Raw genomic sequence first — 14,708 nt, 5'->3', positions numbered from 1 at the left:
CAAAATAGATTATTACCTGTTCCTTGAAACTGGTAAAATTCAGTCATAAACAGTCTGGTTGGGTAAAGGAGAGATGTTTGGCTCCCTTTTCTGTTTCTTTAATGATTATTGATGTCTTTACTTAAAAAAACTCTTTTTGAATCATTTTTGGTAACTTATGTCTTCCTAGAAATAATCCATTTCATCAAAACATTCATTTTGAATTTATTAGTACAAAGATATGCCCTGTAGTGTCTTACAATTTAAATTTTATTTCTGAACTTATCTTTTCCATCTTTTATTTTAAAAAGTTTGTGTCTTCTCTCTCTGTTTCTTGCTAAGACTTGTCAAAGGTTTGACCACATTTTGTTTTTTCCTTTTCCAAATAGAAGCTTCAGCATCCCTAAAGTTTCCTTCCCGCCCCATTCCCAATCAATAAACCAACAATCCCCCTCAAAGTAACCATTATTCTGACTTCTTTCCCTATAGAACAGTCATGCTTGTTCTTGAACCTCATATACATGATTTCATACAGTATATACTGTTTCATGTCTGGCCACATTTTAATGTTTGTTTGTTTGTTTCCAAATAGAAGCTTGAGGAGAAGCTAGAGTTTTGGATGGAGAAATTTGATAAGGACACAGAAATGAAACAGAATGAACTAAATGCCCTCAAATCTGCTAAGGCCAGTGACCTAGCACACCTTCAAGAACTTGCAAAGACGGTAAGGAAGGGGGAGTCGCAATAGCATTAAGGCAGAGCACGGAGTAGGTGGGAGCTAAGCTGCAGTAGCTGGGGTACAATTTTTGGTCACAAAGTAGAGGTGTGCCTGTCAACTACTGGGATTCTTTTCTGATGATGATGATGTCCTCATTGATGGGACAATAACAGCAGCAGCCGACACTTGATAGGGCTTTATCTGGCCAGGGCACTTTTCTAGTATTTTACTTTTTTTTTTCAGTCGTTCAAGTCATGCCCAATTCTTTGTGACCCAATGAACTATACAGTTCATGGAATACTCGAGGCCAGAATACTGGAGGGGGTAACCTTTCCCTTCTCCAGGGGATCTTCCCAATCCAGGGATCAAACCCAGGTTTACCTACATAACTTATTTTAACGCTATCCAAAACCCCTTGAGCTAGATACTATTTTTATTTCTACTTTAAGATCTCTGAAGATAATTTATAAATGATGATTTATAAAAACCTTCTGATTATGGTTTCATCATTGAATAAGTATAGAACTTCTCAAATTTCTTTTAAAGGATGGTTATTTGTAGGTGTCGGAGAAGGCAGTGGCAACCCACTCCAGTACTCTTGCCTGGGAAATCCCATGGATGGAGGAGCCTGGTGGGCTGCAGTCCATGGGGTTGTGAAGAGTCGGACACGACTGAGCGACTTCACTTTCCCTTTTCACTTTCATGCATTGGAGAAGGAAATGGCAGCCCATTTCAGTGTTCTTGCCTGGAGAATCCCAGGGACGGGGGAGCCTGGTGGGCTGCCATCTATGGGGTCGCACAGAGTCAGACACGACTGAAGTGACTTAGCAGCATTTGTAGGTGTGCCTTCTATTAGTTTTTTATTACATTATTTTGATGTCATTAGCCACATATCAAGTTAGTATTTCATTTTTACTAGAAGACTTTAAAGCAAATTTAAATTATTCAAGCTGAAAAAATTCGGGGGACAGTTATAAAGCTAACATGAATACTGACAATATAGGCATCAAGTACATTTTTTCTTTTTTGGAGGGTTTAATTTGGTATGGTTCATTTTAAAGTTTTTTATTAAAAATGCAAGGCTGGGGAGTTCTCTGGTGGCCTAGTGGTTAGAATTCTGGGTTTTCACTGCCTTGGCCCCAGGTTCAGTCCCTGGTGGGAGAACTGAGATCCTGCAAGCGATGCGGCATGAACCAAAGAAGCAGGTCTGGGTGGGCCACAGCTTGGCTGGGTCCTGTAACACATGATTAATATCTACTTTTGCAGATAAGGGAATATGAACAAGTCATCATTGAAGATCGTATAGAAAAGGAGAAGACCCGGAAGAAGAGAGAACAGGATGACTTGGAACTGAAGAGCATCATAAAGGTAAAAAAACCATACTTCGCATCTTGGGGCCTTTTCAATTCTGTAACTGGCCAAACAGTGAGGAATGCAAAGCACCTCTCATTTATTATCAAACACAGAGCAGGAGACCTGTGAGGAAGCATGGCCTAATCACTGGAATTTGCCATAGTCTGTGGTACAGGGAGACAGTTAAGAGGACATGCCCCCCAGTTTTTAATCTGGGAAAGAAGAGGTGGTTAACAGTGGAAGCAAAGCCTAGAACTTGTGCCCAGAGGTCAAACTTATAAATACTATTTCTAATCAACAGAGCTCTTAAAAGAATTTTTTAATATCCCACTGCTTCTTAAGATCCTATTTATGTTAGCCCAGATTATCTGCTAGGTTTTGATAAGAGCTTTTCTCAAAAAAGGCAGAAGGGTAAGTAGTAGTTCAGAAACAAAAGTTTTATATGAACTTGTATTTATTAGTGATGATGAAACTGGCAAGTCAGATTTTGGGAAATATTTTCAAGCAAATGTAACATCAGCTGCACTGAAACTGTACTGTTGAGGATTGCCCTTCTCTCTGAAAGAGTATCTGCTGAGACCCTGTGGTGTGCAAGCTGTGGTTTGGGATGTATAGTAGAGGGTGAACTAAGGAAGTAAGCTTTGAAGTGTAATACATTCAGGACCAGGTATTTAAACCCAAACTTGAGCTTTCCATTAGGAGAGAGTCAGATGTATAGTAGGAGAGAGTCAGATGTATAGTCGGAGAAGGCAATGGCACCCCACTCCAGTACTCTTGCTTGGAAAATCCCATGGATGGAGGAGCCTGGTGGGCTACAGTCCATGGGGTCCCTAAGAGTCGGACACGACTGAGCAACTTCACTTTCACTTTTCCCATTCATGCACTGGAGAAGGAAATGGCAACCCACTCCAGTATTCTTGCCTGGAGAATCCCAAGGATGGCGGAGCCTGGTGGGCTGCCGTCTATGGGGTCGCACAGAGTCGGACATGACTGAAGCGACTTAGCAGCAGCAGCAGCAGATGTATAGTTAGCAAGTGTTTATTGAGCTTCTATGGTGTTTTCTATTTGTTGAGTTTCCTCAATTTAGAGTAAAACTGTAAGAAGTAGCTGAAGACCATTTTTGTTTTCATTAGTGGATTTGCTCTGTCTTTGGGGTTTAGTCTGATTTTAAAGCAGCCCAGAATGTATTCAGAACAGTTGTATCTAATGACCAAGATATTCAAGGGAGCTAACTAAGTCCTTTTTGAAGGTGAGTTTTGATCCTTTAATCAATGATTAGAGATTGAAATGCACCAGGAAGCCTATTGAATTATCTACAGTTTAGTTTATCTGCACATTTTTGACTGAGTTACCTATGGTTCAGGTAACTAGCATCCCTTTTGGAGCAAACGGTTTTTAGATTTGGGGAACTTGAATGTTCATAAAGAGCAGCAGTACAAGGTAATCAGGTTTCTACATGCAAAGGCAAGTCAGGCCTAATCAGTTTCCTTACATTTTTACTCCTTGAGAACTTTAGACTGTAGGACTTCAAGCTGCAGAACAGACTAGCACTGCTCTGAGGCATGCTTGGCCATTTCTGTGTCTCAGAGGCCATCTTCACACAAGTTAGTTTATGAAAAAACAATCCCCTTACGTAGAAAAAAAAATGCAGTTTGTCAGGCATACTACAAAGTATACTCACTTCCCTGTTCTCTTTCAGCTCCAGGCCTGGTGGCGAGGCACTGTGGTGCGGAGAGAAATTGGTGGTTTCAAAATGCCTAAGGACAAAGACGAAAGCAAAGATGTAAAAGGAAAAGGCAAAGAGAAGAACAAGAGGAGAGGCAAAAAGTGACCAAGTTATCTTTTCTGTTGGTGCTCTGGAGATGGGAAGGAGGACCTGAAGGGCGTAAGAAATATCTTTTACCATCGCAGATTAACTCATCTATGGGTTGTTTCTTATCTGGATACTCCTAGGTGAGGCTTGGTTATACTAGGTAACTTTGCCTGCTATACTAGTTTTCAAACCCTGAATTAGGATTATACTGTGGTTTAGGGCTTCTTCATAACTTGAAAAAAAAAAAAAAAAACTGCTGGGAAGAAGTATTTCTAGAAGTCTTTGAAGATTCCTTTTGTTCTTGCTCACCAGAAAAAAAAAAAAAGCACATCATCTTAGTTATAGTGATGCTTTAAAACTTCAGTAATTCCTGTAACGTCTCTGATTCTGCCTTTATTCAATTTGCCTATAGTGAAAAATGATACTTAATAGTAAAAGCAAAAATGAGGTGTTCAGTAGGAACTACAGGTGACATTTATCAAGTGTCTACCATAATACATACAGAGTAAAGTTCTAATAAAGGTTGGTGCTTGCCTTTTAAATTTATTATCACTGTACTGTTTTTTTACGGGGAATGTCACATAAGAACATATATCTTATTATAAGTTGCTTCAGCTCCTTTTCTGGGAAATAGGTAGGGATATAAATGATAAATGGAAGATAGAAATGAGATGTCAGGATATACAACCCATACATAGGAAAGACAGGAGATATAGGTCAGTGGGGAGATGAGTTTGGAGGTATTTTTGATAGGTGAGATACTAGGGCCTATAGCTGCTTTGCTTATTACTCAATGACTGTCATCTTATGGGGTATTAAGACTGAAAAAGGTAACGCATGTGAAAATCCTAACCTGTGCCTGGCACAAAAAGCTTAGTCATGTTCTTTTAAAAGAACATGAGCCCACTCATGGGGTCACTCTTGGCTCGATTAATCAGAACAGAACTGTCTTGGAACATTAAGACAATTATAGAACAGTTGGAAGTTTCTGAGAAAAGCTTTCCAGATATGTAATATTTCAAAATTAAGCCATATCTAACTCCAAATATAAGACAATACTGTATCTACACTTCCTTAAAAAAGTACATTTTGATCTCAAGGGGCTATTACGAGTTTCTACCAATGTTCCATCAGAAAATTTACTCTTTTATTTTCCAAGGAAACTATGCTTTAGATATGAACATTTTCACATCAGCCTTTATTTCATGCTATTGAAAGTGTTGTCTTTTATTTTAATGTCAATATGTAAAGTGGCATAGGCAATTTAAAATAACATACATGATACTGACATTTATTCTTAGAACTTATGCATTATATTTACACACATACAAATATAGGACAGTGTTTTACAAAATTTTTTTTACTAATTACATGTTTATAACATTTTCAGAAATAAAATGAAATCTGCTATAAATCATCTTATTGCAATATGTATATAAAAAGTTTCTAAATATCCATGTTTTCCTTCATTTCTATAACCATTTAAGCGCTTAGTTTTAAAAAATTCATCCTACTCATCAGCATAGTCATATATCATTAGTCATTGCTGGACTGTTACCAAGTAGAGAAATCAGACTCCTTGATTAGCTGTGAAGCTGTATTTTCAAAGCTATTAAGGAAAGTGACCTATAGCTACTAAGTGTCCTACTCTATTCTAGTCAAATACAGAGGCCCCTCCTCCCATGAGTTGTTTCCAGAGAAAATTGTTTGGAGTGCTAAGCAAGTATGAGTTTGAAAGCCCAGAAACCTGCTGGCTTAAAACCTCCACAGTTGACAGGGGCCCTGGTGGGCGGGCACTCAGCCTTTTCTTCATTCACTCTTCAGTGTTGGGACGCTCACTGCTTCAGTAGGAAGCTCATAAATGGTCAGGTGGATGTGTTACAAAGTCATCTTCAGCTTATGTTAGAGTCTAGCAAGGCTGAATGTTAAATTTTCTTTCCAGCTTAAAAAAAAGAAAAAAGGTACATACAAAATACTGAGTACAAAAATTTTCCAACATGACCTGTTTTGCATCTTGACATAGAAAAGACATTTAATATATTTTATATTTTTCTTTCATTATTAACCAAAACTATACACAAATATTTTCTAACAATTCAAACATAAAATTTGAATTAGCTTGATAAAATATATGAGTAAGGTTTCATGCTAAGTATAAAATTTGAAATAAATTAAAAATTCCAATTATTCCCATGGGAAAATTAGTCACAAATGTTGTACTGTATATGTTGATTGGGATTATTCCTTGCATAATATATGACAAACAGTGTCCTTTGCTAAGTTTCATTTCAAATTTTTCTCTATAATCTGGAGATTATACTGAGGTTTACCACTGACTAGAAGTAAAAATACTTACAGTTAAATTCTAAACAAGCTATATGATTGGTGGGTCTGTTTGGAACTGTAAATATAATAGGGTCTGGCTCTAAGCACTTAAAATACATTTTACTTTTGTAAAGACCCTGAAGGTTTGGGCTTTGAGCTCAGATGTTGTGTATTATAGAAGGTTAAACCTGTGATGACAAAGGAGAAAACATTACTTTGACCAGATACACAACAAGATTTTATCCAAAGTTACTTTTAGATGCTGCTACATGATAAAAAAGAGGACATTATGTTTAAATGCATGCACTGGTGAAGAAACTCCAGAACAATTAACAACAGGAAAAAACCTAGATAACTAGTATCTTCACTTACTCTATTTACTTGGTTTACAAAGGCAGTGAATACCAGAAGATATTACTGACAACGAAAAGGGGCTCAAAATATAGGGAGAAAAAAGACCCAAGTGCTTAGATTTGAATAAAGGTTTTGTGTTGTCTGAGCCTTGGGTCCTTGTACTGCATCCACAGTTTAGTAAATAAGGCACTGATGGGGGAGCTAGATGAAAAGACAGCCGGTGTTTTAAAATGCTACAAGTGCTTTAACTCAGCTATGGAAACTGGCCGTTAGCTGAAAGAAATGTAAGAAATTTGGCTTTTCCTTTATTTTCATAATCATCCGTTAGTTGGGGAGCTGGAAGTGAATCTGCCGTATGTGACTGGAAGATGTTCACAGATCCAGGTATCCTGGGAGCAGCTTGTGGGGAGGGGAGAAGGGGTGTGCTCAGAGAAGTCAATACACAGGATGCAGAGTGTCATGTGCTACCAGCCTGAAGATTTGGAACCTGTGTGTAGAGTGCTTGATTAGAATAATAGTGGGATGATATATGGATCCAACCTCTAAGTGGTGATGGACTGGAGCTGTGGGGAGACCTAGGACACTGGCCTTAAATACCACAGTATTTGTTTCATTGGCTCACTATGCAAAATCTAGAGTGTTTACATTATTTTTGGACAGAACAGTCCAAATATAATACAGTTTTTGATCTTAAATGTGGCAGAGAAACAGTGGGGTCATCACTCCCCCAAATTATACAAATATCTAGCTTGGAACAATGGTCTTCACTACATGGAACACCTGGAATGGTTGTTGAAATGCAGATACCCAGGCTCACTGTAGACCCACTGAGTGGGAATTTGTACTTTAACAAATTCTCCAGGAGATTCTAATGAACAACCATGTTTAGAAATCTGTGGATTCCAGAGGGCTTGGAAACAGGTAAAAATAACAGCATGTCTGTGCCTTCCAGAGAGCCAAATACCCTTCTGAAAAGTCAGTCTTCAGTATATAAAAGAGCCCACTCTCTAGAAAAGCACAGCCAGGCTGGGCATCAGTGTTGGGTTCTCAGTAATGAAGTTTCATTTGTGAAAACCATGTCTTCATAAACAATTCAATGCAAGTGGACATAACCTCCCCTAAAATGGAGAAATGAAGCAAAATATTCCTGTCAGGAATCATGGAAACAGTCCCTTTTAAGAACACGTAAGCGCTTTGTTAAGCAGATGGTGGGCAGCAGCAGTCACGCTGTCCTGTTCCATTTTGGCCAGGCCAATGCCCAAGGTGCTGGGAGTCCTTACACAGCAGATAACTGGTGGTGGTGCTGCTGCTGCTGCTGCTGCTGCTGCTGCTTGGGTGGGGCAAGTTCCAGGAGAGCCTGGACCGTCACGGCAACCTGGCCCAAACCTTTCTCTTCTAAAATGTGGAGAGGCAAACATAATTGCTCCTGAAATGGGACAACGTGACATAAAAACAAAAGAGAAAAGAGGATGAACGTCACAGAAGTGAAAAGAAAAAATAAGCATCTCTTCTCTCTCTAATAATGAATTGAGATATGAAAAGTCAGTAGCTGGGAATCTGACCTCTGTTCGTATGAGTTATACAGAAACGGTACCTGACACTCACTGTCACTTTTTTTTATTATTATTATTAATACAACTAAAAGTACATACATATTATTTTGAATATTGGAAAATAAACAAGTCACATACAATTTATACATACAACAGAGGATAAACATACTATGATGGAGTAAAAGCAACATCCTTCATTCCTGATGAATAAAAAAGCAATGCAGATCAGATCAGTAAAATGAGACAGATGAAAACAGAAAAACAGTTCCAAGTTACCAGATGGCTTAAGCCTAAAGATACAATATTGTAGGAGAAAGTGCTTTGGAAATTACAAACCACAGGAATGCAAGATAGTTTCATGGCATAACTCAGACTCCATGAGACAGGAATGGCCACTATCTACATTATAGTCCTGACTATGAGAATCAGGGTTCTCATACTAGATAGGCATCACAGGAAGAAACTGAAGTATATACTTGAGATTTAGATGTATTTGAGAAAATCCCCCCACCCCCACCACACTGGGTAATTTATGGAAGGTCCAGTTTGAATTACTTAAAAATCTGAATTATAGAATTTAAATGCAGTAATCATATCTGAAAAAGTGTTTCATATCCTGGTATTTAATGGATTAAATTATGCTGGAGAACAATGATGTGAGTTTAGTCAAGAACATCTTAATTAACATATATCTGAAAAGTGTTTACATATTTGCTTAAGGAAATTAAATTGCTTCTTTCTTATTTACCTCATTAATGTGTTTGGTTAATCCTTTCATATAAGGAAAAAAGGCATATCATAATAACATCTATCACTGATTAGATAAAAGCATGATTACTCTCAAAGGAATGAAAGTGGAATTCTGGCTGTACTGAAGAAGTGACTATACATATTAATTAGAGAAGATTTTCCTCAGCTTTTCACTGGCACTTAATACAGGAAGTTTTACAAAACCAGTTGCAATAAAAAATATAAAGTATGTATTATGAGCAGTTATTGATATTCTTGCTTTACTTTCTTTTTACTTAATACTTACCTTGATAAAACAAGATAAATGGAATCTTTTGATCTTATAAAACTAGCAATGTTATGTAAATCTTTTGAGTACAACTGCAAGTACAGATTAACTATACTTAAAATGAACCTGCAGGGTGTTCTGCTTTTGGGGGAGACGCATATTTCCTCTGAGGCAGATTTCTTGATCTCCACTTTCAGGAGTGCCTTGTGACCTGTGAGCCCATGGTTTAGACATTCCCTCAGTGGCTTATGCTTTCCAGATGCACATTTGCCTTCTAGCTGGCTTATGCACCATAACTCCCCTCAAACAACACACCACACCTTGTGTATTATCAGTGGTTTTTTAAAGGAACAAAACTTGAAAAAACTGATCTCTGACTCAGGGACACCTTAAAAATGTCTCCCCCAAACTCTGAAAGGCACTACTACTGTATAAAACTGAACTTTTCAACACAGTGTTCAATGTTTCAGCATTGAAAGTAAACAGATTTTAATGTATCAAACACTCTTCCCATTTAATATGAAGGAAACCAAAGCAATCAGATCCTCAGACTGACTTCTACATGTTCCTCACAATCTCCCTTCGTTGTCCAATTTTGTTAACAGAGTTGAGGAGATTCCTGAATGTTCAGAAACACTGTTTATGAGCACCAGAATCTGAATGCAATATAAAGTAGTTTCAAGCATTAAGGCTAGAGGCTAATATACTAAACATTCTGAAAGAGACAATATTCACTGCCTTGGGTACAAAACAGAGATTGCTGCCTAATACTTTACCTGCTAGTGTTCAGATATAATCTCAACAGCCTATCAAATACAAGTTCACCTATTAACACGGTTCAAATATATTGGAAAATACATAAATTCCAATTTTAAATTCTAAATAGGATTCCAGAAATGAAGTTTAACAAAACATAATAAATGTGTTGACAGGTGCCAACCCCTGAAAGGGCAGCTACAGATATTGGCTTGTGTACTGTTTTCAGTGTACACAATGGGCTCAGAATAGCAATCTAGGGATCCAACATTATCTTTGGTCTGATAATCCTAATCAAATTAAAATTATTAAGATTAAATGGCCAGTGCCTTCCAGATGTCCAGACAGCAAACGCTTATTAGGTGGGCCTGTGCCTACTAATAAAAAGAGATTTCAGGATTTCAGGGCACAGTTCAATATGGAGATCTAAGTGACCAGGTGCCCTCCCAGAACAGAAAGAGTACCACTGTTTCCCTATGAACAGCTGCTGAAAAGTTCAGCAAGTCATAATTTTAGTATTTCTCACAGTTTCAGTACTTCAGTTATGCTGAGGCATGGAAAAACGGCCAGATGGAAATTTGACTGTGTTATTTGGAAACAAACTTACAGGTTGTATTTTAACAACGTGCTCATGATTGTATTAGTAGAACCTGCTCAGCATTCATGATGAGAGAAACAAGGCCTCTCAGGCCAGGAGAATGGATGAATGAGCAGAAGGAAAAATGCTGATCTTTTTACTCTTTGTTTTAGCATCAAAAATGCTTCCTAATGTCATGAACTGCTCATCTGGGCACAAGAGGACAGGATTTATCTACTTTATTGATTAGCTCTTTGATGGCCAGAAAAAAAGCACATATGTAAATACTTTTGAATGAGAAACAAACCTCCTTTTACCAAGCATAGGAAAGAGGTGGAAAAATCACTGGAATGCACTCTTTTGGCTAGAGGGGAAAGATCCAGTAATAAAGCATACAGAGAGTTAACATTAAAGTACAATAAAATGCCACAAAACCCAAAAGCTGGATAGATAGAGAGACAAAACTGGATTCTTCTGAATGTGCCCCAAGAGAAAGTAGCGTTTCAACAGTTCTTTTTACGCTGAGGTTTAGCTGAAGGATGTCAGAAGGGGAACAAAGATTGTCCTGTCCAAAGTGTGAGCAGGAAAGGAAAACAGAAAAACAAAGTCAGTGGGTCAGAAATACAGATTTGAGTATAGAATTCAATATGATCATCTCAATCATATTCAAAGAAACACTTTTTATTATGATGAATCAAAATAAAATGCTGAAAAACAAAACCACTAAGAATCCTCTATTTGCTGAGCTTGATTTTACTACTAAATAGCAGAATAAAATTGTTGGTGCCTAGTACGAACATTCAGGATAAAATAAACAGAGGTGGATGCTGACTAGGGTTATAAGAGGCCTGAGGGTGGTGAGTGGGTGAGGCAACTTCTTTCTTGGCTGCTTTTTCCCCAGTAACAAAAAAAGAATAGGTCAGAAAGCAAGGACAAAACCTTGGGGTGGACAGAAGAGGGGGAAGTTTTCAGAGAAAGCCAGGTGAGTCATAAAGGTTCAAAGAATGAAGAAAGTATGATAATCAAGGGAAATTTATTACCTGGAAGTCAGGTTGTACTAAATGACTTGGTGTTTCTCTAAAAATCAAATCAAGTCCAGTTTACTAATTACTAATCTAGAGTTGTAAGGGGCCTTAGAGATCATCCAAACCCTCCAATTTACAGATTAAGCAATTAAAAGCATTACTGGACTTGATAACAGTAAAATATTCTTTCACACGTAACATATAATAACTCTAGGACATGATATACTGGACTCAGAAGTTTTCACCACCCATTATAGTTTTTTGAATGTATCATATGATAAAAGAGAATATCCATATCCCTAGCCTTACTGGAGGTTTTCAACAGTCACTGGTATTCTTCAGTGTTTCATAATTTAACTTGTAAACATATAAAAAGTTATACTGAGAAGGGAAATCATTCATCTTTACACATGTTTTCTGGACAGAGCATCTGACAATTTTTTCAATACTTTATGTTATCTATTTTCAAATGATCATTATTACATCCCTGATTTTATTTACAAGTCAAACATAGCAGGTGGTTGTGTTTAGTCATAATGCTCAGAAGTTAGGGGAGAACAAACGGAGAAGAGGTATAGGTTTCTTCTTCCCTTCCATGGCAGAAGGACCTGAGAATGTGAGTTTAAAGCTATGGCTTTGTATTTATTCATTTTCTTCATTTCGTTTTAGGCAAACAATTAAGTGTTTTAGCAGAAGTAGCAGCAGAATAGGAATGCATCTAAAAGCGGTAGTGATGGTGGTGGTGAGGCTTGGGTGAAAGGCAGAAGTGGAGAAGGACGAGGTGGCCAGTGTGGAATGTCCACTTCCTCTTTCTGGTGGAGAAGAGGGATGGGAGGGAGGATGTGTCAAGAACTCCAGTCTAAAACCACCTGGAGAAACACCCAGTCTTTTAAATTGCAGGGGTTTTTTTTTGTCTCCTGCCTTCAAATAAAAACTGTTAACCACTGCTTGGCAAATAGTGGATTAAAATGCATGTTTTAAAAGGCACACTGTTACACTGTAAAGTGATTATCAGACAATTTAAAATAAATTTAAAAAATAAAAGGCACACTGTTTTTGATTTTGCTGACTGATGGCAGTTACATCCTAAAAGAAGTTCAGTGTATGGACTTTAAATCTGAGACAGATGACGATTCTGTAAAGTCCAGAGTGCATGTACGCTGACTGTAAGAAGTTCTTTAACAGTCTGACACAGGCTAAGTGTGCCAGTACGTCTAGCTGTGTGGGGCCGTTTTCAGCATCCTTCTCTCTAGGTATGCACTGCCTCTTTTTAATCACTCCTATTTTCCGGCTGGTTCCTATTGCCTGCACTAACCCGTTCCACATTCTCTTGTTCAAAGATACTGTGCTAAGAAACTGGGGAAGCTACTGGGCATGCCTGTGATGGTCAGGTAGGAACAAATTAAGCAGGCATAAGGGAAACCCTGAATGTTAAACTGTACAAGGGAATATCAGAACCTGCCTGTTAATATGGAGAAATGTAGGCTATTTATCTAGAAATCTTATTAATGCTCTCAATATGTTTAAATATGGCTTGTTCTAAAAGAGATGATAAGCCTTTAGAAATCAGTATGATATGCAGATAACAAATTTGCTTTGAATTTGTCCACAGGAACAAAAAAGATCCTTGCTAACTATCACTAAATGTGCATTTCAGTTAATTTATAACTCAGCTTAATAAAACACAAAAGAAAAAAGTAAAAAGTAAGTAGTAGACTCAAAATCTACTTAATAAAAGGAGAAAAAAACACTCATGGGAGTTCACGCTGCCTAATGCAGCTACTCTGTGTAGCTGGGCTTGCTTCCCCTTTGTAAAAAAGCTGAAAGGGAAAGGCGCCCATTGGACAAGTGATGCTATGACCTTCTCAATTCATGTTGGTTAAAGACAGGAACATGGGTTTGGGTAGACTCCGGGAGTTGGTGATGGACAGGGAGGCCTGGCGTGCTGCAATTCATGGGGTCGCAAAGAGTCGGACACGACTGAGCGACTGAACTGAACTGAAAGCCAGGAATGGTGAATTGGGTAAAATGAGTCACTGTCAGTGAAAGCCCTCGGAACAAGAGCTTAGCTTCGAAAGGAATAGTGGAATTAAGTCGAGGCCAATACTGGGTTTCTAACAGCTAATTAAGAAGGTGACAGACAAAGAGTCATGTTTTTCTCTTTGAATACTGGACAAAATATGGTGACAAGAACTGTAACAGTTGTGGTTAATGGAAAAAAGTATCAAATGGCACCAGTTTTTATTTCTTTAAATTTATCTATATATCATGTCATTATATATAATATTTTTTAAGAATACCACACTTAATTGTTTTTTTAAAGGGTAAAAGTTTAACTATTTGTACCATTAAAGGGCAATAAAGCTGTAACTGAGGAATCTGGAGGCAAAAAAACCCTTCAAGAATGGGACCAGTGCCTAAAAATGGCCTCCTGTATATTCAATTCCAAAGAGCCTTAGTAGGAAAAACTGGTAAATCTGTAACTTAGTCAATAACACTGTCTAGGTGTTTATTACTTTGGATGACATACTATGTTTATGCTTATGTTAACAGTCCAGGAACCTGTATATAGTTGAGTACACAAGTAAACTGTATATAGTCATCTCTCTGTGCCATTTTTGCACCATTTCTCAAAGTCTAAAGTTATTTCAAAATAAACATTTTTTAAAAGTATTAAAGCAAGTGTTAAAAAACTGAAGCCAACTGAAGCATTCTTAGTCTAAGAAGCACATATTCTGAAGCATAGCCTCTACTGTGTATGAAGTTGTCTACAAGTCAATGAGCAAGTGGGGATACATAAAAAATTTCAAAATAACTATTTTTGATTACTTGGCACTAGTTACTTACTATAACATTGAAATTAATTAATATGTATATTGATTCTTTGCTTGGTTCTTGGAAATAATTATGGAAAACTGATCAAAAGCATAATGACTGACTCTAGTAATACAATTATGTTAGTAATTATCAACTTAGCACAGAACTATCCTATAAGATATTAAATACTTGCATTTCTAAAAGATTTTAGGAATGTAATACCCAAATTCATTTAGCAAAATAAGAAATAAAATTTATTACCTGAGGTACACCGATTTTTCTGCAAGCTTCTAGGAAATTCTCCACATTTCGTCTACATTTTGCCATTGTTAATTTAGGCTGCAAAAGAAAGAAAACATAGTATTATTAGCAAAGTTTAAAAAAATTTGCTAACTAGAAACACTCCTGCCACAATGGCTT

The 14,708-nt window shown here is 37.4% G+C and overlaps 2 protein-coding genes across 35 annotated transcripts in view; one reads left to right on the top strand and one right to left on the bottom strand.

Annotated features, from left to right (window-relative positions):
• Positions 1–4,405, top strand: part of DRC9 (dynein regulatory complex subunit 9) — a 50,546-nt gene extending 46,141 nt beyond the window's left edge. For 20 of the 22 annotated variants that reach the window (XM_081571665.1, XM_081571662.1, XM_081571658.1 and 17 more), the window contains 3 exons: positions 572–703; positions 1,964–2,065; positions 3,750–4,405. In XM_081571665.1, coding sequence (XP_081427791.1) covers positions 572–703; positions 1,964–2,065; positions 3,750–3,881 — 366 coding nt within the window. In that variant the 3' untranslated portion in view covers positions 3,882–4,405. Of the gene's footprint in view, positions 1–571; positions 704–1,963; positions 2,108–3,701 lie in introns of all 22 variants that reach the window. The other 2 variants (XM_081571646.1, XM_081571644.1) reach the window with 1 other exon arrangement.
• Positions 4,406–5,060: 655 nt separating this feature from the next.
• LRCH3 (leucine rich repeats and calponin homology domain containing 3) overlaps positions 5,061–14,708 on the bottom strand; it is a 100,401-nt gene continuing 90,753 nt past the window's right edge. For 8 of the 13 annotated variants that reach the window (XR_014077276.1, XM_081571627.1, XM_081571634.1 and 5 more), the window contains 2 exons: positions 14,550–14,627; positions 10,669–11,011 (listed from right to left, as the gene is read on the bottom strand). Coding sequence is in view for 11 of the 13 variants with exons in the window: in XM_081571627.1 (XP_081427753.1) it covers positions 10,811–11,011; positions 14,550–14,627 (279 nt within the window). In the remaining 2 variants the exon portion in view is untranslated. Of the gene's footprint in view, positions 5,806–5,903; positions 7,969–10,668; positions 11,012–14,549; positions 14,628–14,708 lie in introns of those variants that run through there. The other 5 variants (XM_081571628.1, XM_081571631.1, XM_081571637.1 and 2 more) reach the window with 2 other exon arrangements.

Source organism: Giraffa tippelskirchi, chromosome 2, assembly GCF_054371585.1.
Source record: "Giraffa tippelskirchi isolate mGirTip1 chromosome 2, T2T-mGirTip1v1.2.pri, whole genome shotgun sequence".
Taxonomy (NCBI): domain Eukaryota; kingdom Metazoa; phylum Chordata; class Mammalia; order Artiodactyla; family Giraffidae; genus Giraffa; species Giraffa tippelskirchi.
Note: the sequence above shows the minus strand (reverse complement) of the source record. Positions and strands in the feature narration are given on the sequence as shown.